Source organism: Caenorhabditis elegans, chromosome IV, assembly GCF_000002985.6.
Source record: "Caenorhabditis elegans chromosome IV".
Lineage (NCBI taxonomy): Eukaryota > Metazoa > Nematoda > Chromadorea > Rhabditida > Rhabditidae > Caenorhabditis > Caenorhabditis elegans.
This window is the reverse complement of record NC_003282.8, coordinates 11,594,244-11,618,050: the sequence shown is the minus strand read 5'-3', so window position 1 is coordinate 11,618,050 and position 23,807 is coordinate 11,594,244. Positions and strand designations below refer to the sequence as shown.

Sequence of the window (23,807 nt, the reverse complement as noted above, 5' to 3'; positions counted from 1 at the left end):
CCGAACTCAGAGGTAGTGAATAAAGGCTAATTGACCAATAGGGAATGCTAGTACTTCTGATCCTAGATGAACAATGTAGAACCGATGTTGTGTCTTATCGGGTGGTTTTTGCTATATGGTTCACTATTGAGTGATATTGTGCAGTCCTAACGGTATAGGACATCACTTGAAGAAGCAACTCCTATTCAAAACTATCGCCACCAACTGCATCAACAACAAGCAACAACAGCACGACGAAGACGGAAAGGAAGAGGACGACGACGAGGAGGTACGTAAGATTTTATTTCTAAATTTTCAAAATTTTTGATTCAAAAATTCGAACTTTAGTTTACAAAAATCAAAGATTCCAAAAAGTGGAATCATTATTTTTTGCCGAAACCGAATTTTTCTTTTTCAATCCTGAAATAAAATTTCTGAAAATTCAGGATTTTTTTCGAAATAAAAGCTCTCACGAGTTCCAAATAGTTTCGGGGAGAATCATTCGGTCGGGGCATTCCGGATTGGCCCCGCCCACAGTTCTGTACCTTGCAAAACGGTTTCAAAAATGAAACATGGATTTTCAAGGCACAGTTCTGTGGGCGGGGCCAATCCGGAATATCCCGACCGAATGACCCCCCCCCCTCCTCCTCCGGCATTCTTTCTTCCCAGGAGTCTTCTTCCCAGGAGGCCAAAGAGGTCTTCTGATGGAGAGGGGGAGAGCTGACCGCGTGCTCTTCTACTTCCCAGGAGCAAACTTTTCGAATAGGCGACGCCGTGTAATGAATTTCCTTCTCAAAACGAATAATTCCGAAATTTATAGAATAATATTTTTGCGAAACTCAAAAATCAACATAAAAATCAAAACTCAGTCAAAATTCGAGCAATAAAGATTCAACAAAAAAACTTGAATCAGCATTTCAAAAAGTCCAGATTATTTCAAAGAATTATTTATTTCCTGCTTTACAAAAATGTGGTTTTTTACAGATTTCATAATGGAACGAACGACGACGGAAGGAAGAAACCGGTGGCGATGGTCTGGAGTTGAATTGGATCGAGATCACACTCACAAGATCTCGAACCACAATGGATCGAGATGGAACGATGGACTCGAATGGAACAATCGGGATCAGCGGACAGGATGGATCGAGATGGCGGATGGACGACGACGACGACGACGACGTCGACGAGGACGACGTCGACGACGAAGGATGGATCGGGATGGATCGGGATGGATCGGGATTGATCTGGATGGCTCGGGATGGATCGAGATGGATCGGGATGGATCGGGATGGATCGAGGTTAATCGAGGTGGATCGGGATGGATCGGGATGGATCGGGATGGATCGGGATGGATCGGGATGGATCGAGGTGGATCGGGATGGATCGGGAGGGATTGGGATGAATCGGGAGAAGGCGACGACGACGACGACAACGACGACGACGACAACGAAGGATCGGGATGAATGGAGGCAATCCGAAAGTTCGGAAAACGGTAAGAAAAGATTCGAACGATGCTTCAGCTAAGCTGATTTTTACAGATCGCCGACGAGAGCGACGATGAACGATCGGGATGGATGAATCGGGAGGATCGGAATGTATGAAAGGATCGGGACGAAACAACGATGGGAATGGGAAATCCGAAAGATCGGAAAACGGTAAGAAAAGATTCGAACGATGCTTGAGCTAAGCTGATTTTTACAGATCGCCGACGAGAGCGACGATGAACGATCGGGATGGATGGATCGGGAGGATCGGAATGTATGAAAGGATCGGGACGAAACAACGATGGGAATGGGAAATCCGAAAGATCGGAAAACGGTAAGAAAAGATTCGAACGATGCTTGAGCTAAACTGATTTTTTACAGATGCTAATCAACGAGATCGCAAGGAACGGATGGAACGGAATGTAAAGGCGGGATTCTACACTTTAATTCTATCTTCTAATTCTTAATTTCACCGTATTTCAATAAACATCATTAAAATTCACTTTTGTTTCAATCTTTCAATTCGAACTTACCATGTGAAAAAAAGAGATTGCTCTTAACAACAGGGTTTTCTTATTCTTAAAAATTAATTTTTTTCTCGGCGGTTCGATTTTTCCGCCAGTTTGATTTTTTCTCGCCGGTTCGATTTTTCCGCCAGTTTGATTTTGTCTCCGGTTTGATTTTTCCGCCGGTTTGATTTTTCCGCCGGTTTTAATTTTTTCTCGCCGGTTCGATTTTTCCGCCAGTTTGATTTTGTCTCCGGTTTGATTTTTCCGCCGGTTTGATTTTTCCGCCGGTTTGATTTTTCCGCCGGTTTTAATTTTTTCTCGCCGGTTCGATTTTTCAGCCAGTTTGATTTTGTCTCCGGTTTGATTTTTCCGCCGGTTTGATTTTTCCGCCGGTTTTAATTTTTTCTCGCCGGTTCGATTTTTTCTCCGGTTTAATTTTTTCTCGCCGGTTTTAATTTTTTAATTTTTTCTCACCGGTTCGATTTTAGCTTTTATAGCGTATAGCGTATAGCGTATAGCGTATAGCGTATAGCGTATAGCGTAGAGAATCTGCCGTAATGCAAATTTATAGAATCTGCCGTAATGCCAATTTATAGAATCTGCCGTAATGCCAATTTATAGAATCTGCCGTAATGCCAATTTATAGAATCTGCCGTAATGCCAATTTATAGAATCTGCCGTAATGCCAATTTATAGAATCTGCCGTAATGCCAATTTTTAGAATCTGCCGTAATGCCAATTTTTAGAATCTGCCGTAATGCCAATTTTTAGAATCTGCCGTAATGCCAATTTATAGAATCTGCCGTAATGCCAATTTATAGAATCTGCCGTAATGCCAATTTATAGAATCTGCCGTAATGCCAATTTATAGAATCTGCCGTAATGCCAATTTATAGAATCTGCCGTAATGCCAATTTATAGAATCTGCCGTAATGCCAATTTATAGAATCTGCCGTAATGCCAATTTATAGAATCTGCCGTAATGCCAATTTATAGAATCTGCCGTAATGCAAATTTATAGAATCTGCCGTAATGCCAATTTATAGAATCTGCCGTAATGCCAATTTTTAGAATCTGCCGTAATGCAAATTTTTAGAATCTGCCGTAATGCAAATTTTTAGAATCTGCCGTAATGCCAATTTATAGAATCTGCCGTAATGCCAATTTTTAGAATCTGCCGTAATGCAAATTTATAGAATCTGCCGTAATGCCAATTTATAGAATCTGCCGTAATGCCAATTTTTAGAATCTGCCGTAATGCAAATTTTTAGAATCTGCCGTAATGCAAATTTTTAGAATCTGCCGTAATGCCAATTTTTAGAATCTGCCGTAATGACAATTTATAGAATCTGCCGTAATGCCAATTTATAGAATCTGCCGTAATGCCAATTTATAGAATCTGCCGTAATGCCAATTTTTAGAATCTGCCGTAATGCAAATTTATAGAATCTGCCGTAATGCCAATTTATAGAATCTGCCGTAATGCCAATTTTTAGAATCTGCCGTAATGCAAATTTTTAGAATCTGCCGTAATGCAAATTTTTAGAATCTGCCGTAATGCCAATTTATAGAATCTGCCGTAATGCCAATTTATAGAATCTGCCGTAATGCCAATTTATAGAATCTGCCGTAATGCCAATTTATAGAATCTGCCGTAATGCCAATTTATAGAATCTGCCGTAATGCCAATTTATAGAATCTGCCGTAATGCCAATTTATAGAATCTGCCGTAATGCCAATTTATAGAATCTGCCGTAATGCCAATTTATAGAATCTGCCGTAATGCCAATTTATAGAATCTGCCGTAATGCCAATTTATAGAATCTGCCGTAATGCCAATTTATAGAATCTGCCGTAATGCCAATTTATAGAATCTGCCGTAATGCCAATTTATAGAATCTGCCGTAATGCCAATTTATAGAATCTGCCGTAATGCCAATTTATAGAATCTGCCGTAATGCCAATTTTTAGAATCTGCCGTAATGCAAATTTATAGAATCTGCCGTAATGCCAATTTATAGAATCTGCCGTAATGCCAATTTTTAGAATCTGCCGTAATGCAAATTTTTAGAATCTGCCGTAATGCAAATTTTTAGAATCTGCCGTAATGCCAATTTTTAGAATCTGCCGTAATGACAATTTATAGAATCTGCCGTAATGCCAATTTATAGAATCTGCCGTAATGCCAATTTATAGAATCTGCCGTAATGCCAATTTTTAGAATCTGCCGTAATGCAAATTTATAGAATCTGCCGTAATGCCAATTTATAGAATCTGCCGTAATGCCAATTTTTAGAATCTGCCGTAATGCAAATTTTTAGAATCTGCCGTAATGCAAATTTTTAGAATCTGCCGTAATGCCAATTTATAGAATCTGCCGTAATGCCAATTTTTAGAATCTGCCGTAATGCCAATTTTTAGAATCTGCCGTAATGCCAATTTTTAGAATCTGCCGTAATGCCAATTTATAGAATCTGCCGTAATGCCAATTTTTAGAATCTGCCGTAATGCAAATTTATAGAATCTGCCGTAATGCCAATTTTTAGAATCTGCCGTAATGCAAATTTATAGAATCTGCCGTAATGCCAATTTTTAGAATCTGCCGTAATGCCAATTTTTAGAATCTGCCGTAATGCAAATTTATAGAATCTGCCGTAATGCCAATTTATAGAATCTGCCGTAATGCCAATTTTTAGAATCTGCCGTAATGCCAATTTTTAGAATCTGCCGTAATGCCAATTTATAGAATCTGCCGTAATGCCAATTTTTAGAATCTGCCGTAATGCAAATTTTTAGAATCTGCCGTAATGCCAATTTTTAGAATCTGCCGTAATGACAATTTATAGAATCTGCCGTAATGCCAATTTATAGAATCTGCCGTAATGCCAATTTATAGAATCTGCCGTAATGCCAATTTTTAGAATCTGCCGTAATGCAAATTTATAGAATCTGCCGTAATGCCAATTTATAGAATCTGCCGTAATGCCAATTTATAGAATCTGCCGTAATGCCAATTTTTAGAATCTGCCGTAATGACAATTTATAGAATCTGCCGTAATGCCAATTTATAGAATCTGCCGTAATGACAATTTATAGAATCTGCCGTAATGACAATTTATAGAATCTGCCGTAATGCCAATTTTTAGAATCTGCCGTAATGCAAATTTATAGAATCTGCCGTAATGACAATTTATAGAATCTGCCGTAATGACAATTTATAGAATCTGCCGTAATGCCAATTTTTAGAATCTGCCGTAATGCAAATTTATAGAATCTGCCGTAATGCCAATTTTTAGAATCTGCCGTAATGCCAATTTATAGAATCTGCCGTAATGCCAATTTTTAGAATCTGCCGTAATGCAAATTTTTAGAATCTGCCGTAATGCAAATTTTTAGAATCTGCCGTAATGCCAATTTTTAGAATCTGCCGTAATGACAATTTATAGAATCTGCCGTAATGCCAATTTATAGAATCTGCCGTAATGCCAATTTATAGAATCTGCCGTAATGCCAATTTTTAGAATCTGCCGTAATGCAAATTTATAGAATCTGCCGTAATGCCAATTTATAGAATCTGCCGTAATGCCAATTTTTAGAATCTGCCGTAATGCAAATTTTTAGAATCTGCCGTAATGCAAATTTTTAGAATCTGCCGTAATGCCAATTTTTAGAATCTGCCGTAATGACAATTTATAGAATCTGCCGTAATGACAATTTATAGAATCTGCCGTAATGCCAATTTATAGAATCTGCCGTAATGCCAATTTATAGAATCTGCCGTAATGCCAATTTATAGAATCTGCCGTAATGACAATTTATAGAATCTGCCGTAATGCCAATTTATAGAATCTGCCGTAATGCCAATTTTTAGAATCTGCCGTAATGCAAATTTATAGAATCTGCCGTAATGACAATTTATAGAATCTGCCGTAATGCCAATTTTTAGAATCTGCCGTAATGACAATTTATAGAATCTGCCGTAATGCCAATTTATAGAATCTGCCGTAATGCCAATTTATAGAATCTGCCGTAATGCCAATTTATAGAATCTGCCGTAATGCCAATTTTTAGAATCTGCCGTAATGCCAATTTTTAGAATCTGCCGTAATGCCAATTTATAGAATCTGCCGTAATGCCAATTTATAGAATCTGCCGTAATGCCAATTTATAGAATCTGCCGTAATGCAAATTTATAGAATCTGCCGTAATGCCAATTTTTAGAATCTGCCGTAATGCCAATTTTTAGAATCTGCCGTAATGCCAATTTTTAGAATCTGCCGTAATGCAAATTTATAGAATCTGCCGTAATGCAAATTTTTAGAATCTGCCGTAATGCCAATTTTTAGAATCTGCCGTAATGCCAATTTTTAGAATCTGCCGTAATGCCAATTTTTAGAATCTGCCGTAATGACAATTTATAGAATCTGCCGTAATGCCAATTTATAGAATCTGCCGTAATGCCAATTTATAGAATCTGCCGTAATGCCAATTTATAGAATCTGCCGTAATGCCAATTTATAGAATCTGCCGTAATGCCAATTTTTAGAATCTGCCGTAATGCCAATTTTTAGAATCTGCCGTAATGCAAATTTATAGAATCTGCCGTAATGCCAATTTATAGAATCTGCCGTAATGCCAATTTTTAGAATCTGCCGTAATGCAAATTTTTAGAATCTGCCGTAATGCAAATTTTTAGAATCTGCCGTAATGCCAATTTATAGAATCTGCCGTAATGCCAATTTATAGAATCTGCCGTAATGCCAATTTTTAGAATCTGCCGTAATGCAAATTTATAGAATCTGCCGTAATGCCAATTTATAGAATCTGCCGTAATGCCAATTTTTAGAATCTGCCGTAATGCCAATTTATAGAATCTGCCGTAATGCCAATTTTTAGAATCTGCCGTAATGCAAATTTATAGAATCTGCCGTAATGCCAATTTATAGAATCTGCCGTAATGCCAATTTTTAGAATCTGCCGTAATGCAAATTTTTAGAATCTGCCGTAATGCAAATTTTTAGAATCTGCCGTAATGCCAATTTATAGAATCTGCCGTAATGCCAATTTTTAGAATCTGCCGTAATGCCAATTTTTAGAATCTGCCGTAATGCCAATTTTTAGAATCTGCCGTAATGCCAATTTATAGAATCTGCCGTAATGCCAATTTTTAGAATCTGCCGTAATGCAAATTTATAGAATCTGCCGTAATGCCAATTTTTAGAATCTGCCGTAATGCAAATTTATAGAATCTGCCGTAATGCCAATTTTTAGAATCTGCCGTAATGCCAATTTTTAGAATCTGCCGTAATGCAAATTTATAGAATCTGCCGTAATGCCAATTTATAGAATCTGCCGTAATGCCAATTTTTAGAATCTGCCGTAATGCCAATTTTTAGAATCTGCCGTAATGCCAATTTATAGAATCTGCCGTAATGCCAATTTTATAGAATCTGCCGTAATGCCAATTTTTAGAATCTGCCGTAATGCAAATTTATAGAATCTGCCGTAATGCCAATTTATAGAATCTGCCGTAATGCCAATTTCCCATTCCCATCGTTGTTTCGTCCCGATCCTTTCATACATTCCGATCCTCCCGATCCATCCATCCCGATCGTTCATCGTCGCTCTCGTCGGCGATCTGTAAAAATCAGCTTAGCTCAAGCATCGTTCGAATCTTTTCTTACCGTTTTCCGATCTTTCGGATTTCCCATTCCCATCGTTGTTTCGTCCCGATCCTTTCATACATTCCGATCCTCCCGATCCATCCATCCCGATCGTTCATCGTCGCTCTCGTCGGCGATCTGTAAAAATCAGCTTAGCTGAAGCATCGTTCGAATCTTTTCTTACCGTTTTCCGAACTTTCGGATTGCCTCCATTCATCCCGATCCTTCGTTGTCGTCGTCGTCGTTGTCGTCGTCGTCGTCGCCTTCTCCCGATTCATCCCAATCCCTCCCGATCCATCCCGATCCACCTCGATCCATCCCGATCCATCCCGATCCACCTCGATCCATCCCGAGCCATCCCGATCAATCCCGATCCATCCCGATCCATCCCGATCCATCCTTCGTCGTCGACGTCGTCCTCGACGTCGTCGTCGTCGTCGTCGTCCATCCGCCATCTCGATCCATCCTGTCCGCTGATCCCGATTGTTCCATTCGAGTCCATCGTTCCATCTCGATCCATTGTGGTTCGAGATCTTGTGAGTGTGATCTCGATCCAATTCAACTCCAGACCATCGCCACCGGTTTCTTCCTTCCGTCGTCGTTCGTTCCATTATGAAATCTGTAAAAAACCACATTTTTGTAAAGCAGGAAATAAATAATTCTTTGAAATAATCTGGACTTTTTGAAATGCTGATTCAAGTTTTTTTGTTGAATCTTTATTGCTCGAATTTTGACTGAGTTTTGATTTTTATGTTGATTTTTGAGTTTCGCAAAAATATTATTCTATAAATTTCGGAATTATTCGTTTTGAGAAGGAAATTCATTACACGGCGTCGCCTATTCGAAAAGTTTGCTCCTGGGAAGTAGAAGAGCACGCGGTCAGCTCTCCCCCTCTCCATCAGAAGACCTCTTTGGCCTCCTGGGAAGAAGACTCCTGGGAAGAAAGAATGCCGGAGGAGGAGGGGGGGGGGTCATTCGGTCGGGATATTCCGGATTGGCCCCGCCCACAGAACTGTGCCTTGAAAATCCATGTTTCATTTTTGAAACCGTTTTGCAAGGTACAGAACTGTGGGCGGGGCCAATCCGGAATGCCCCGACCGAATGATTCTCCCCGAAACTATTTGGAACTCGTGAGAGCTTTTATTTCGAAAAAAATCCTGAATTTTCAGAAATTTTATTTCAGGATTGAAAAAGAAAAATTCGGTTTCGGCAAAAAATAATGATTCCACTTTTTGGAATCTTTGATTTTTGTAAACTAAAGTTCGAATTTTTGAATCAAAAATTTTGAAAATTTAGAAATAAAATCTTACGTACCTCCTCGTCGTCGTCCTCTTCCTTTCCGTCTTCGTCGTGCTGTTGTTGCTTGTTGTTGATGCAGTTGGTGGCGATAGTTTTGAATAGGAGTTGCTTCTTCAAGTGATGTCCTATACCGTTAGGACTGCACAATATCACTCAATAGTGAACCATATAGCAAAAACCACCCGATAAGACACAACATCGGTTCTACATTGTTCATCTAGGATCAGAAGTACTAGCATTCCCTATTGGTCAATTAGCCTTTATTCACTACCTCTGAGTTCGGTATAAGAAAAGCTTAAGCCTCAATTCCGATCTTCCGTTTTAGACAGTTGTCTAAAAGGTGTAATATTTGAACTTCTGTTTGTAGAAGTTAACTTCTGTGTGTAGAAGTTTAATATAAATAACAGAATTTAGAAGTTTAGATAAATTAACTAACTTCTGTTTGGAAAAGAAAACTTTGAATACTACAAGAACTATTTCTAAGAAACTTCTGTCCTTAGAAGTTTCAGACTATAAGACTAAGAGTGCTCTATCTATGTGAGAATTGGAAATTGGGAATGGGAAAAAAGAAGGAGAGAGAAATCCTTCGATCGAGATTACTGTTCCAATTACAGTTGTCAAAATCCATCGTCGATCCATCCATCGTCGATCCATCCATCGTCGATCCATCCATTCATCGATTTTGCAAAGGGAAGGGGAGAGGGTAAAAGGGAAGGGATAAGGGAGAAGGATAAGGGGAGAAGAGAATGGAAATTTGAAAAATCACAAGAAGAGCACTTTAAAAAACTTTGAAAGATTAGAAGAGTTACAACTCTTCTTTTTTTGAAAAAAAAATTAATTAGCTAAAAAGTTAAAATTTTGATCGGAAATCTTCTTCAAACTAATCAACTCAGGACAAAAAAGAAAGCTGTAGCAAAACCAGCTAAAAGACCTAGGGTTGTTTTCCTTAACTGATCCACAGAACACGAGTCCCCAAATTGGCCTAGTGCAAGCACCCTAATCAGATGGCCCTCGCCAGGAACCCTTTATATTTGAGTGGATCGCACTCACAAGAAGGGGGGATAAGCAAAAAAATGAATGACCGAAAACATTGGAGTCGGTCTAGGGGGCTGCAAACGCGGCGTTTTCGGTGTGCACATAGCGATCGATATAGAATCACATACACAACCAGGCTTCTGGGAAGATCTCTCTCTCTCTCTCTCTCTCTCCTCTCTCTCTCTGGGGAGACTATATAGATTGGTGTCGCTTTCCTTTGAGTAGTTGACCACTGTTGCCTGCAAATCTGCATGTGGGAAGACGTATTATTGAAAAGACAAGAGAGGTTACCAGGAAAACGCGATGAGTTCCTTTTGAGAAATACACAACTTTTCGACGTTAATTTAGAAAATTTTGATACTTCTCAAAAATTATGAAATTTATGGATTTACTTTTACGAGTTTTCAGAAAAACGGATTCCGAGACTAAAGTTGGAAATTATAAAATTGATCGTGTTGTCGAAATCCTTGGCTTGGCGGCAGGCGACGGTCATACAAAGAAGGAAGTTAAAAATGAAAATGTTGTCGGCTGATTTTCTTGATTTGGAACAGGCGAATATTGAATAAATTTTTAATTATTAGGAATAAATCAAAGAATAAAAGAAATAAGAAAGTAACAAAACATAATACTTGATTATAAATTATTCTGGAATGAGAGAGAAACGCGATCTAGAACAAGATACAAGTGGAGATACAGTGCAGTTGAAATAAAACGAAACAGGAAGAGATATAAATGAGATCAATTAATAAACAGGTAACTGATATACGCGTCTCGTATTGTTGAATGTGGCTCTGAGAACTTCTTCTATTGGAAGATTTTTGATTTCCGCTATTTTCGAAGCTGTAGCAATCGCCATTCCCGGTAGACAAACTTTTGGAGGAGCAACTCCATCGTAGCATTTTGGTTTAAAGTAGGGTCCATCTGTTTCGAGAAGAATCCTGTCGAGTGGAATGTTTCGGATGGCTTGAATTTGCGGAGCTCCCATTGTGAATACAGCTGGCGTGAATCCTAAAAAAATGTGTATTTTATTCAATAGAAAATTGTATTATTTATTACCAAAATGCACATCAGGGCATTGTTTCAGCCACATTTGTGCAACTTCCCAATTCTCCGTGAAGCAGTGTCGATGAATTTTCAGAAATTTATGATTTACGTCCATTTTCTGAAAAATTTAGTTTGAAACTTTTGTGAACAAAACTACTCGTTTTAATATGACAATACAACATTTCAAATCAAAATTGAACATGAAAATGCAGAAAAATGTTAGTTCGATTTAAAAATAATATGTGTTTTTGTTGAAAAGATTTTTAAAAAACTCACATAATGCCTGAAAGTTGCTGTTTGCAGAAAAAAATTAAATTTTATTGGCAGACGTCAACTTTCAGGTATTTTAGGTATTTTCGAACTTTTCAACAAAAATGTATATAATTTTCAGATTATATGAACGTTTTCCTCGATTTTTAATTTCTAATTTAAAAGGTTGAATTGTCATGAATCAAAATCAACCCGTAGATCTATCCACCTTTTTCAAAATCTGCAAACATTCTTCCTCAGCCCGGCCTTTGCTTCCATTCCGACAATGAATTACAAGTGGGAGTTTGAACTTGAAAGCTAGTGCAACATGCTTCTCAAATACATCTTTTTGTACTTCTAATTCTGATTCACAGCGATGTAAGTCGATTCCACATTCTCCGACAGCTAACACTTTCCATTCTTCTGCATCTGATAGAATATATTCCATTGTGGTCCAGAAAACACCCATTCTTCCCCAACTGAAAATTTTCTTTCATTTATCTTGATTTTCTTCAATTTTTCTTTCTATATCAAAATGAACCTGTCTGTTATCAGTAGCCAGATTAGAGAACAACCGACCCAAATAATCATTTTTCTTCATTTCTTCGTATTTTCAACTTAAAACTTTTTTCTATAAATTATAATTATTCACTTACTGTTGCGCGAAGTGAGGATGACAACCCCATGTAGTTCCTAAATATAATGGCGATGCGAGCTCTTTTACAATCCATTCAACATCGTAACTAGAATTTCCTTTAACATCAACAAATAAATCTGGTTTAATGAAGTTGGCAATGAGTCCAAAGAAACATTTTGGAAATGCTCTTGGGTATTTCTCGATCCAATCGAGAAGACCTTCGTTGCTATTCGTCTTGCGGCGAGCCAAAGATGTGTACATGTAATCTGTATGACAATGTGAATCGATATATGGAACATTCAGCTGGAGAAACTGCAAAAATTGGGGTTGCAAAGCGTACATTTGAATCTATATTACATAATCAATGATGTCACCGCTTGAAGTTACATCCTGTTCATTATTTTGATTTTTGGATCCCCCGAGCCTTCGTGTGCTCTTTTGTAGCAAATCAGTTTTTCCTGCGCTTCGTCGGGCAATGTTCATCTCCTGGAACTATACAATTTTTGTTAGCTTTAGTAATATTTTAAAAATACCTCTTTGCTAAGACCTGTCGGATTCATTTGGCTCCTCCAGTTTGACGAACTCGAACTTCCAATTGCAATTGCTCCAAATTGCTGTTCTAAATTCTGATATTTCGTTTCTCTCTCTTCTTCATCATCACAACAATTCGGTGGCACTACATCATCTGTCTCAGGAGCTTCCTTTTTTAACGGCGTTCTGAAGATTAGAAGTGTTAATGTAAGATTGTGATTAATTTTACAAACCCTCCGTTCGAGCTTCCACCTTCGCTGCGTCTCCCGGGTGGAACATAAACTTCGCTTGAAGCCTTCTTGCGAGAGCTCATTTCTAGAACAAAAACAATTCAAAATTCGGCCAAATAATCTCTCAAAACTGAAATATCTTCTCAGAAGAAATTGTTAACAAGTAGTTTTTCTTAATATTCAGAATAAAATTGTTAAGATTAAGCCGGAATGATTAAAAAAGCGAAAACACACCAAAAAAGTATAAAAAGACCACCGGCAAATTAGTGAACAAACTGTGTGCGGCACACTTGCAAAAGGGGAAGGAGACTCCGCCCACCAGAACCATGTGCCATTTTGTTGATGTTTCTCTGGAATTATTTTATTTTCTTTCCGTTTCCTCTTGAATTTATCGATTTAACTCTCAATTTAAAATATTTATACAAATTTCTTGAATAATTCCTTAATAAACCTTTTCAATTTCAGAATGGAGTCGGACCCTGACGAGGATTTTGATGATTACCGCTACGGAATCGACGAAGAAGATGATTACCCGGATTCCCGTCCCACGGTGATTCTAATGGGACACAAGAGGTAAGCTTCAACAGTAAAAAGTGTAGTTTATCAATTAAAACGATTTCAGAAGCGGAAAAACTTCAATTCGTAAGGTTGTGTTCCAAAAGATGTCACCGAATGAGACGATGTTCGTCGAGAGCACGGCCCGAATCACAAGAGACAGTGAGTGCGGGTGTTTCTTTTATTTTATATAAAATTTTATGTATTGCGGTGAATTTAATGTTTTTTTTTTCCTTTCAGCAATTTGTTCTTCGTTCATCAACTTTGAGACGATTGAATTTCCCGGCCAAATGTGCCCTTTTGATGATTCGCTGGATCCAGTCGGTGTATTCCAAAAATGTGAAGCTCTTCTTTTCATCATAGATGCACAGGCAGAACTTCAAGAACCGATCGCAACGCTGGTTGAATATTTTTGCCGTGCTTACAAAATCAACCAGAACATCAAATTTGAAGTTTTCGTTCACAAAGCCGATGGATTGACTGAAGAAGCACGTGTGGAAACGAAATTCAATATCTACCATCAGGTCAAAGAAACTATCAAGGACCAGATCGATGTGGATCTTCAAGTCACGTATCATCTCACCTCCATTTATGATCACTCTATTTTCGAGGCGTTTTCCAAAGTCGTCCAAAATCTCGTCAAGCAACTGCCAACACTCGAGCGTCTTCTAGACGTATTTAACAATGTTTGATACATAATCAATTCAAATAATCATCATACTTTTTTCCAGAGCTCTAAAGTTACTAAATCATTCCTGTTTGATATTCTCTCAAAAATCTACATTGCAACCGATTCGGAGCCAGTGGAAATGAGCATTTACGAGTTATGCTGTGATATGATCGATGTCACTTTGGATTTGTCATCCATATACGGGTAATATTTTTTGTTCGCCTATTTCATTTTACTGATCATAAAATTCAGAGTTGCCGAGAATGGCTCAAACTACGATGAACGATCCTCCTCAGTGATCCGTCTCAAGTCAGAACAAGTGATGTTCCTCCGTCAAGTCAACAAGCATCTTGCCCTCGTTTTTATCATGAAAGAAGATGGAAACGAAAAAGCCGGTTTTATCGATCACAACTTCGGTGTCTTCAAAGCAGGAATCGAGCAAGTATTCAAAGTTAAAAACAGGGGCGTTAACTTCTAATTTCGTACGTATTCTAAATTAAACAATTTTCCGTTTGTATTTTGATTGACATCGAATAAATGCTTTTACAATGACAGTCAAACTTCATATCTTTTCGAACCAGGTCTCATTTAAAGCTTGTATTTCTGAATTCTGTTCTGTCTCCACAACGAATTCAATTTGGGTATACCTTTGAAAATAGCATCTAATTTGTAATTTCGAGACAAACCAGGCAATTCCGATAGGTATTGGCAACTTCCACAATTGTATTGACATCGCGATCAATTTCACAACGTCAAACATTTTCATCGAATTTTCATCGAAACAGAAAAACGGTCTTACTTACAATTAGACAAAAACGATCGTACGAGTCATATAACAAATTTCAAAGCTTCTGAAATAACAAAGCATATTCGATAGAAACATTTTTTAATAACCATTTTATTTCCAAAGGTAACGAATAACAGTGGAAATTCAACAATATTTACCAATTAGAACTTGCTGAAGCCCTTCTTGGAGGTTCCGGACTTGTTGACCTTCAACACGTTGAATCTGACGGTCTTCGAAAGTGGTCGGCACTCTCCGATGGTGACAAGGTCTCCTGGGTGGATATCTCTGAAAATGTGCAGTTTAAAAAATATATTCACATGTAGTTGTATACCTGAAGGCTGGGGAGCAGTGAGCTGGCACGTTCTTATGTCTCTTCTCGTAACGACGGTACTTCTTGATGTAGTGAAGGTAGTCACGACGAACGACGATGGTTCTTGTCATCTTGTTCTTGAGGACGACTCCAGTGAGGATCATTCCGCGGATTGGGACGTTTCCGGCCCATGGGCACTTCTTGTCGATGTAGGTTCCCTCGACGGCCTGAAAGTAAAAAATCAATACTTGAGATTCGCAATTAGTAAATTAAACTCACATCACGTGGAGCCTTGAATCCGAGTCCGACCTCACGAATGTAACGTGGAGTCTTCTTAGATCCAGCAAGGATACGGGCCTTGTTGTTAAGGTTGACCGTTGGCTGCTTCAAAAAGGCCCTTTCTGTCTGTTCAGACATTTTCCCAGGTTCTGCAAAAAAACATTTGAATCGAACATCATCAGAAAGAAAAGCACACAGATCAAATTCTAAGGAAAATAGGAGATTAAAGAAGAATTAAACAAAATTTTCAATAATTCGAAACGGATGTCATTTTTGATGATAATCTCGAAAGTTCCAAAACAATTTTAGGCTAGAAACGTCAGATTTGCTTTCTTTAAATTTTTAAATTAAAATACGTGTTAAAAAATAGCAAAATCTAAGTGAAAAATCGAAAAATCTTTTAGGAAAAGAAGTAAAAAAAGAAAATTCAGTTTTGTTCACTGCGGCAGCTACGGTGAAGTGTGCGCTGCGAGACCCAAGCGCTGGGAAAATCGGTGCGCCTTTAACTTTTCAACCTGCGTCTCTCCATGGACTTTCGATGTCGCTCTCTTCGCCAAAAAATTAAAAATTATTCAGTTTAACGTTGAGAAAACTGAAAATTGCTACATAAATTTAGTGATAAAATTTATCTGGAATTGTAATTTGTATTTATTTTATTGTCGCGCTACCCTGATTCGTCTATTTTCCCATTTCAAGATAACAAGCAAGCATAAATCCACCACATTTTGAACTAATAATTTTAGAAATCCAGCATTCTGTTGAATTTTTCCTATTATTGTTATTTTCAATTTAATTGATCCGATGAGTGCCATCAAGAAATTAGATTGCAATCACGCGACGAATCTGAATTCTATTTCGAAAATATATTTCCAATTGGATTCCTAATGAATTAAAATGATTAATTTCGTGTCGGCCCAAAATTAGCTCATTTTTCAAAACTTAACAATAAAATCACGAATATAAATAATGAGTTCATGCATTCAACAAAGGAATCTCGTGATATTTTCTTCCGAATATTTCTCTTTTCTAAATATTACAGATACGAAAGTCATCATCATCTCGTTCTCTGAAAAATGCTATAAGATAAAAATATCAGTTTTCTATTTTTGTAAAATTTTAAGTATTTACTACTTTAAATTATACATTTTGAAAATGGAAAAAAAACTACATCTATGGAACAGATATATATGTAAAATGAACAAAAAAAATCAGGAATAAGTAAATATAAATGATAACAATTGGAAAACAGATCTCGTACCCGCGAAAATCACAATTATCAATTGGAACTCACAAAAATGTAACAATGAAAAATGAAGGGAGTTTTGAGCACGGAATGAGAAATGGGGTAGATTGACTAAACAAAAGAGAAAATAGTGAGTTCGATGGAAAAAAAAATTCGAAAAGTGAATTGACTATTAGACAAGAACAACCAGAAGAGTACATAGGGAGGTTTCTTCTGTAAAAGACGTGGTGTACGTGTCGAGACCGATTCTTCAATGAAATCAAAAAAGGATGTGTTTGATGGGGAAGGTTTGAGAAAAAAGCACCATGAAAATGAATGAGAAAGAGGTCTTAAGTTATGAAAAAAAGAGAGATTATAAATAGTAAGCACATAGATATCCTATAATGTAACGGGCTCGATGATTTTTGGGAATGGGAAGGCAGAATCACAGTCTAGAAAATTGAGAAATGGGGATTGTATTGATGGACCAGCCATGAGACGTCGTATGGCACTTAGGGATCCGTGGACCAAGGTAGACCTGATGAAGATCCATTTGTTGAGCTGTTCATATTGCTAGTTCCTAGCAAATGATCAGTGGCATGACTGAATGTCGAATGAGCCAAATCGTTCTCCTCGTCGTCTGAAATTGAAAAAAAACTAAATCACGAAATCTATTTATTTTTAGTTGGGAATTTTTCAAACACTTTTATTTATAACTTGAGTATATTTATATTGGAACTGATGAATAATTGAACTCACCAGAAAATTCGACAACAGGCAGTGGCTCATTCGATCGTTTTGGGGATCGTAGAAATGCGTCTTCAAAAAACGACATCGACGATGATGCACGAGGAGATTCAGGCTAAGAATACAATTTTTATATTTAAATACATTTTTTTAAAATTAATATAATTTTACCTTTGATGTAACAGCATCAGCTTCCGGAGGTTCCGTTTTCACTTTTAATAAATTAATTGAAGGCATCGTTTTCTTCAATTTATGCTTCTGTTCAGGGCTTTCATCGGTGTCTGATACCCATGGAAGAAGTGAAGACAACTTTGGTTTCACTTCAATTGGGATATGAGATTTAGAAGGAAGACTGCTCTCCGATGCATTTGTGACAGTGATTTTCGGTACAACCGGAGCAGTTCGAATCAAATTTGGACGTGGAGCAACAACTGCTTGTGGTGGCTTATGCGAAGATCTTGGAGTTGAAAGAGCGACGGGGCGACCAGGTGTCTTTCCTGTTGGAAGCTTTGCGGATACTGCAGAAGATGTTGAGGGAGTAGCAGAAACAGCAGAAGAAGTCGATGGTTTCGAACTGGGAACGTTTGCGAAAGGATTAAAACGATTGCAAAACGCAGCTTTATTCTTTGCTAATTGCCCTTTCTTGTCCTTTCCAGCAGTGTCGATCGACGATTTTCTTGAAGCAGGAGCAGGTCTACCCTTCACGGAAACGGAAGAAACGACTGTTGAAGCAGGTGGAATTGAAGTACTCGTGCTAGGAATGTTTGGAATCTTATGATCGTCTTCCTCACTATTCTTATTGGGAGTTTCAGTGAATTCAACTGATAATTCCCCTTTCTTCTTCATCAGCTTCATCGTTAATCGTGTATAATTCGTCGGGGATAGATCTTTATGAAGATTTCCTTTCTTATCTCTGCGCGGTGTAACAAAGTGATTGATGTTTCTCGAAACTTTGCTAATCTTCATCACAATCTTCCGTCCATCGGTCATAATTCGTAGAGGTCTCTCGACAGTCTCGTCCAGTTCAGCCCTCAATCCATTCTTTGGAGTTACAAAGCTGCTACCCGAATTCAAAAGTTTCTTCTTCTGGGCTGGACTATCCTCGATTTTTGCACTTCTACGTTTTCTCGATTCAGATGGCGAAGGTGTCATCTTGATCGGAGTTTGCAGTGGAGTCTTGAAAACTGGCGTTTTTGCTGGCGACTTTTCTTTCAATTGTAACTTCGTTGGCGTCGTCTCAGCTGGTGAAGCTTTTATCTTAACATGCAACTTTTCTGGAGTTGGAGGCGGCTCAGTTCTCGATTTTGGACGACTGCTAGCTACATCTCGATCTGGTGACGGTTCTTCCAACTTGATATCTTTTAGATTGAACCTCAGCTTAAGCGGCTTCCGAATCGCAGGAATAGTTTCCTCAACTGCCACATCACTCTCATCTTCACTTGCAACAATACCATTCTGAAGAACAGCAGCTGGGATCCGTAATTTCAACTTTGGAGTAGAATCCTCTTTCTCTTTCTTGATCATATTTACTGAAATTGGAAGTGAAATTAGTTCGGCCGGCTCATTTTCTCTGATCGGAGACATATCATAATCCTCGTCAATTTCAGGTGAACCTTCATAATGACTTTCCTCTGGTAGAGACTGTTCAACACATGGCGTTGATAGTTTACACGAAACAGAACTAGGACTTCGTGGAGGCTTCATAACTTGAACTGAACTTGACTGGATTGCAGCTTTGGGTGAGAAAACTGGATGGATGGATTGTGGACTGTGATCAACTGTCGATGAAGAACTTGCAAGAGATCCAATTGAGCTGGCATCCACTCGAGGAAGTTGTGGTTGAGCTGTGATGAGATGTTGATTCCGAGCAGCTTCAGATATTTGTTCAAACGGAAATGGTTCCGATTTATCCAAATCTTCTTGAGTCCCAAAAATTTCCTTTCGAAACTGATCTGCAGCTTTGTTGATTTTTTCAGTTTCTGGAGACAACAACGGGGATTCATCTTCATCTTTCCAATCAAACGTGCTCTCACTCTCATTTCGATATCTTGACGGAGAAGGAATCGGTGATAATTGAGGGAAACCGATGAGTGGAGAAATATCGCCACGAGCTGGTTCCGGTTCGGCGAAATTGTCCTTCTTCGGTTCTGGCTCTGCTTCTGGTTCCGACTCAGATTCCGATTCTGGCTCTTCGTAGACAAATGGTGATCCACGTGGACGATTTTCATCGTATGAATCGAACTCGTATTCTCGATACAGCGACGAAAGCTGGCCGTTTTGAAGATCAAGTTCTGAAAAAGAATTATATTATAGATTTTTTTCAAAAAGTTTTGCCAACCTTTCAAATGTGCTGGAATTCGAGGAACCCTTAGTCGCGTTCGTTCCACATCCAATCTTCTAGCTCTCACGTTTTGAATTATATCACTATTACGCAAAAATGTGCTCAGATCTTGATCAGCCAATTTCTTATCATCTTCCAGTTTTCGACGCTCCGATTCTGTTTCAAGGAACAAGATCATGTTCTCTTCCCACTCTGTCGAAGATCTCATAGTATCACGAAGTACGATATTTCGAATTCGATTTCCGATGGAATTCGCCTGATGTACAGCATTATCCATAACTCTTTGAAACGTAGAATCAACTGAAAAACGTAAAATGATAAAGGGTTGAGGAAATTTAAAAAAAAAACATTTTTCTTAATGTTTCAATGTTATTTTTAATTGAAAAATACATTTTTCATTTTCATTGAAGCGATACTCAAATAGCTAGTTTTTGTTTCCAAATTGAAAAAAAACTTACAATCTGACACTGGTTCTTCTTCATTTGCAAAATGATGATATGGAAGTAGTCGTTCCAAAACATCCATCTTATTTCTGAAAGGAGTTACATCCACGGGCTCTTCTAATCGATTCAGTTGATCTATCATGATATCTTTCAATCGTTTCTGTCGAATCTGTCGTTTTTCTTCCATTATAGCTCTCAACTCTTCTTCGCTCAACTCATTGGTAACCTGGGGAACCGGATATTCTGATTCAGGTTCAACCATTTGTTGTTGATCTCCAATTGGATGATACAGCTCTTGTTGTTGAACATAATGTTGTGATCCTGGTTGAATTTGTGACATTTGACTATCTTGATGTTGCATTGACACATCAAAGAACTCGGTGGCTCCATCGTAATGATTACTGTAGCTGTGTTGAGATTGTGAATGTGAATTTGGTCTCATATCATGACTATGTGGATAGCTTCCATGGCGTTGAAGAGGTTCACCGAATTGTTGGAGGTTTCCAGGCGATGGTGTCGGATCTTGACTTCGATGAACCATTTGCTTGTTTGTTGTCGCATTTACATTTGTGATCAACTGTTGCCGAAGATGCGGTGCATCCTGTGGACCTTGGTACCTTCCCTGTCGAACAAAATCTCTCAACGTTGGCTCCACTTCTTGATAAATTTGCCCGTCATGTTGTACAGAAACGAATGTTTGTTGAACTTGGGATCCTTGAAGATCCTGAGCATGATATTGTTGGTCTTGCATTTGATCCATGCCGGATTGTGGCCGTTGTAGTTGTGATGACGGTCCATTTGTATTCGGAGATGCAAACACTACTGCTTGACGATAGTTATGAGTTTTCTGGTTCATAGAAGGCACAACTCTTGCTTGAATAATCTGTTGGTGACCATATTGCATTGATTCCTGAGATGGAGGCTGTCGATAATCATTATATTGTTGTTGCTGACTCGTTCCGGGTTCATCCATTTGATTGTATGTCGTGAAGCCATCATTACTATACATATGATTCGACTGACTGCTACTTGGAACCATCGTTGTTGTCGGAGGATCCATAACGAGTTTGGTAGGCGTTATTTGAGCCTGTGGTGGCATTATCTGCTGATTTTGAGCGAGATTTTTTGCCGTATTCGGTACGGTTTTTCTCTTGGGAGCAGCTTTTTTGGCAGGTTGAGAAGGCTGTGCAGATGATGAAGCTGAGCTACCAATACTTGTGAGATTTTGAATTTGACTAAGTATACTGTTTCCTGGAGCATCATTCGCACTCATTGCCATATTCTTGGTAAACACCTGTGCTATTTCAGCTTGAAGCGCTTCAATATCTTGATCATGAGTGTTATTTCCTTGTGCCTGTTCTTTCTGATATACATCCAATCTGCTCAATAGCGCGCTGACCTAAAAATAATTTTTATTTATAAATTTTTAGATTTAAGATTTAATCAAACATACTCGAACCAAGTCTTCCGCAGATATTCGTGTCTCAATTTTTTGTTCTTGATTGTCGTTGTTGTTGTCAATCTGTTGAGTTAATTTATTCACTTTCGTGAGTACTGTACCAACTGTATCAGGCGCTTGAGCTGAAAATAATCAAATAAATTGAGCAAATAAGGCAAAAAAAAGTTACCAGCTGTCTTTTTCTTCGGTGGAGGCCTCTTTTTTGTTGTCTTCGGTTTTGCGGGCTGTTGTTGAACTTGTGGAACAATCATTCCCTGTTGATGATTAATCTGCGAAGAAGAGTTCCCAGAAGGATTCATATGATCTATTTGTGGCATATATGATGTCGATGGACCCATCATTTCATAGTTCTCATTGATTATCATATCATTCCCTTGTGACGTTGATGGCTGTTGATTCTGAAAGAAAAATAATTTTTAACAATTTTATAAACTTCAATTTTAATATTTTAGATATAGAAAATATCAGAGTTTTAAAAAATGTTTCTAGGTTCTAGTTTTTCAGGACTGTAAATTTCAGTATCATAATTCAATTGTTAAATCAAAAATTAATATAAAAATGTAGCAAAATATAGTTTTTTTTTTCGCTGAAAAGCTTCAGAAAAACTTAATTGGAGCCCAAAAATTGCCGTTTTCCGGTATAAATGTGATTTTTTGTGCTAATTTCTGGAATTTGCAACAAAAAAATGTTCAGATCAAATGAATGTTTTCCTTACTCTATGGAAAAGTTCGACAAAGACCTCAAATATTACATATTAGTTGCCCTCTGCCGGTAAAAATTTCACTTTCCGGTACTATTCGAACTCTTTTTCGGACTTTTCTATTTTTTAAAAACATTTTTATATCAATTTTTGTTCGAAAAGTTTTTTGAACTTCAATTTTTCCATTAAAAACATACCGCATAAAACGAATTAGGGTCATCAATACCAAGATCTTGATACGGGCCGACGTCATGATTAGAATTGATAACAGTGGGCATTTCGAATGAGTTATACTCCTGAAAATATGAAAATTGATAATTAAGTGATCATGTGTGTGAACACTTACAATTGTATTCGATGATTGCATATGCTGGGCAAATGAATCATTATTCTGCATAACATGATATTGTCCATCGTTATTTCCACTGGGACCTGGTTGTTGATCTTCTCGATTGAGTCCTCCGTTCGGTGATAATCTCAAATCATACGATTCGTATTCCTCGAGTGTTCCAGCTAAATCGAAATCTTGACTGGGTGATAATGGTCCGTCATCATTGAGTGGGATGTTCTGTAAAGCGATGAAAGTTGGAAAATGAAAAAAAAAAAGAAGAGCATTTAGTATTATGGGTACGCAGATAAAGGTCTCATTAGGTATTTAGCGGAAAACCCGTGATTTCGCCAATTTCCAAGCATTTTCGTTGTTTTTTCATTGTTTTATTGATTTTCTCGCCGAAATTGATGTCATAAACAAGTGATATAAATATATTTTAAAACATAATTTCAGTGTAAAAATCATTGAAAACCAAGGATATCACAAAAAGGAAGAACTTTATGTTGATTTTGCAAATTTTCGTTTTTTTTTCGTTATGATCTCCGTTGTTTTAGCGCATTTTATGCTGAATATATGTAAATATATGTGAAGTTGGAAATTGACTCAATTTTTGCAAGAAAATCATTAAGAAAGAGGAAAAACGAACAAAACGACATACGAAAATACCTAACGAGACCCATGGCATAGGAGTGGAGCATTCCCGCGTTGATTTCAAGAGGGTTTTTCTGGGCCTCCATGATATGACACTTACATCAATGTTTCCAGACTCAAAATCATAGTTCCCGGCTGCTCGTGGACTGTCTGCCCGTTTGTTGAACTCTGTTCTGTACGAGAACCAGTCATCCTCTTCGCTGAAAAAAAAACAAAAAATCAGAGGTTAGTCAAGCAGCTTTTTGGGAGTGAAAATGAAATGAAATGGAGACCGCGCTGTGTGTGTATGGCTCCGCCCACACCGTCGTTGGGGCAATGTCAAAAACGTTTTTCAGTCTGCATCTCCTCCTCGTTCCTCCTGCTGTGCCCCCGCCTAAGAGAGGCGGCGAGACAAGGGACGGGGGAGACTGTGGGCGGAGCGTCCACAAGTTCATACTGCATGGGCGTGGCCAAACGAACGTGCATATAAAAGAGACACACGGAGCGGCGGTGTGGACATGGTGGGCGCTGCTGCATGCAGACCCATCAATGATACCAAATAAACCAAAATATTGTGCACTTACTAAGACATTATTGTTTCCGAATCATTATCTTGTTTCCATAGGTCGCCTCACAATCGCAAAACGTGTAGGCGAACGTGTTGATTAAGTCT

The 23,807-nt window shown here is 38.1% G+C and overlaps 4 protein-coding genes, 1 non-coding gene and 2 pseudogenes across 9 annotated transcripts; 2 read left to right on the top strand and 5 right to left on the bottom strand.

The window, feature by feature from the left end:
• The first annotated feature begins 66 nt into the window (after window positions 1-66).
• Window positions 67-1,930, top strand: Y24F12A.4 (annotated as a pseudogene). The gene is made up of 3 exons: window positions 67-272; window positions 649-755; window positions 964-1,930. Coding segments are annotated over exons 1-3 (1,280 nt in total).
• Window positions 1,931-7,140: 5,210 nt separating this feature from the next.
• Y24F12A.3 lies at window positions 7,141-9,151 on the bottom strand (annotated as a pseudogene). Its single transcript has 4 exons — window positions 8,950-9,151; window positions 7,820-8,254; window positions 7,657-7,773; window positions 7,141-7,610 (listed from the first exon to the last, which is right to left on the bottom strand). Coding segments are annotated over exons 1-4 (1,224 nt in total).
• A 1,334-nt stretch (window positions 9,152-10,485) lies between these two features.
• On the bottom strand, window positions 10,486-12,797 carry Y24F12A.1 (Deoxyribonuclease TATDN2). Of its 2 annotated transcripts, none has more exons than NM_001307146.4 (7): window positions 12,664-12,751; window positions 12,433-12,616; window positions 12,257-12,385; window positions 11,919-12,211; window positions 11,492-11,741; window positions 11,026-11,131; window positions 10,486-10,977 (listed from the first exon to the last, which is right to left on the bottom strand). In NM_001307146.4, the coding sequence occupies exons 1-7, from the start codon at window positions 12,741-12,743 to the stop codon at window positions 10,712-10,714; spliced, it is 1,308 nt and encodes a 435-aa protein (NP_001294075.1). In that variant the 5' UTR covers window positions 12,744-12,751; the 3' UTR covers window positions 10,486-10,711. The 2 variants fall into 2 exon arrangements, with proteins under 2 accessions (NP_001294075.1, NP_502188.1); NM_069787.5 differs by having other exon boundaries at window positions 10,523-10,977; window positions 12,257-12,391; window positions 12,664-12,797.
• Window positions 12,798-13,119: 322 nt separating this feature from the next.
• On the top strand, window positions 13,120-14,438 carry ragc-1 (Ras-related GTP-binding protein C; the record flags this gene model as incomplete). Of its 2 annotated transcripts, NM_069786.7 has the most annotated exons (5): window positions 13,120-13,233; window positions 13,283-13,377; window positions 13,456-13,901; window positions 13,947-14,089; window positions 14,138-14,438. In NM_069786.7, 5 exons carry the CDS (start codon window positions 13,127-13,129, stop codon window positions 14,361-14,363), a joined length of 1,017 nt encoding a protein of 338 aa, NP_502187.1. The 2 variants fall into 2 exon arrangements, with proteins under 2 accessions (NP_502187.1, NP_001293887.1); NM_001306958.3 differs by lacking the exons at window positions 13,120-13,233; window positions 13,283-13,377; window positions 13,456-13,901 and having other exon boundaries at window positions 14,025-14,089; window positions 14,138-14,363.
• Window positions 14,439-14,770: 332 nt separating this feature from the next.
• rps-11 (Small ribosomal subunit protein uS17) lies at window positions 14,771-15,410 on the bottom strand. Its single transcript, NM_069785.8, has 3 exons — window positions 15,262-15,410; window positions 15,004-15,209; window positions 14,771-14,957 (listed from the first exon to the last, which is right to left on the bottom strand). Exons 1-3 carry the CDS (start codon window positions 15,397-15,399, stop codon window positions 14,834-14,836), a joined length of 468 nt encoding a protein of 155 aa, NP_502186.1. The 5' UTR covers window positions 15,400-15,410; the 3' UTR covers window positions 14,771-14,833.
• A 937-nt stretch (window positions 15,411-16,347) lies between these two features.
• mig-38 (Abnormal cell migration protein 38) lies at window positions 16,348-23,807 on the bottom strand. The gene is made up of 11 exons (NM_001268640.2): window positions 23,719-23,807; window positions 23,256-23,355; window positions 22,520-22,741; window positions 22,371-22,469; window positions 21,643-21,871; window positions 21,468-21,595; window positions 20,030-21,413; window positions 19,569-19,871; window positions 17,402-19,521; window positions 17,243-17,345; window positions 16,348-17,123 (listed from the first exon to the last, which is right to left on the bottom strand). Exons 1-11 carry the CDS (start codon window positions 23,724-23,726, stop codon window positions 16,996-16,998), a joined length of 4,824 nt encoding a protein of 1,607 aa, NP_001255569.1. The 5' UTR covers window positions 23,727-23,807; the 3' UTR covers window positions 16,348-16,995.
• Window positions 23,453-23,669, bottom strand: F40F11.5. Its single transcript, NR_056673.1, has one exon. It is a non-coding gene; the product is annotated as an Unclassified non-coding RNA F40F11.5 (non-coding RNA).

Coding starts and splice junctions, on each gene's coding strand:
- Y24F12A.1 (NM_069787.5), bottom strand. CDS start 12,743: ATGAGCTCTCGCAAGAAGGCTTCAAGCGAAGTTTATGTTCCACCCGGG. Junction 12,212..12,256: donor GCGGTGACATCATTGATTAT/GTAATATAGATT, acceptor CAATTTTTGCAG/TTTCTCCAGCTGAATGTTCC. Junction 11,132..11,491: donor GTTTGCAGATTTTGAAAAAG/GTGGATAGATCT, acceptor TAAATTTTTCAG/AAAATGGACGTAAATCATAA.
- rps-11 (NM_069785.8), bottom strand. CDS start 15,399: ATGTCTGAACAGACAGAAAGGGCCTTTTTGAAGCAGCCAACGGTCAAC. Junction 15,210..15,261: donor GATTCAAGGCTCCACGTGAT/GTGAGTTTAATT, acceptor TTTTACTTTCAG/GCCGTCGAGGGAACCTACAT. Junction 14,958..15,003: donor CACTGCTCCCCAGCCTTCAG/GTATACAACTAC, acceptor GCACATTTTCAG/AGATATCCACCCAGGAGACC.
- mig-38 (NM_001268640.2), bottom strand. Junction 21,414..21,467: donor CTGCGGAAGACTTGGTTCGA/GTATGTTTGATT, acceptor AATTATTTTTAG/GTCAGCGCGCTATTGAGCAG. Junction 17,346..17,401: donor CTGATGCTGTTACATCAAAG/GTAAAATTATAT, acceptor TTGTATTCTTAG/CCTGAATCTCCTCGTGCATC.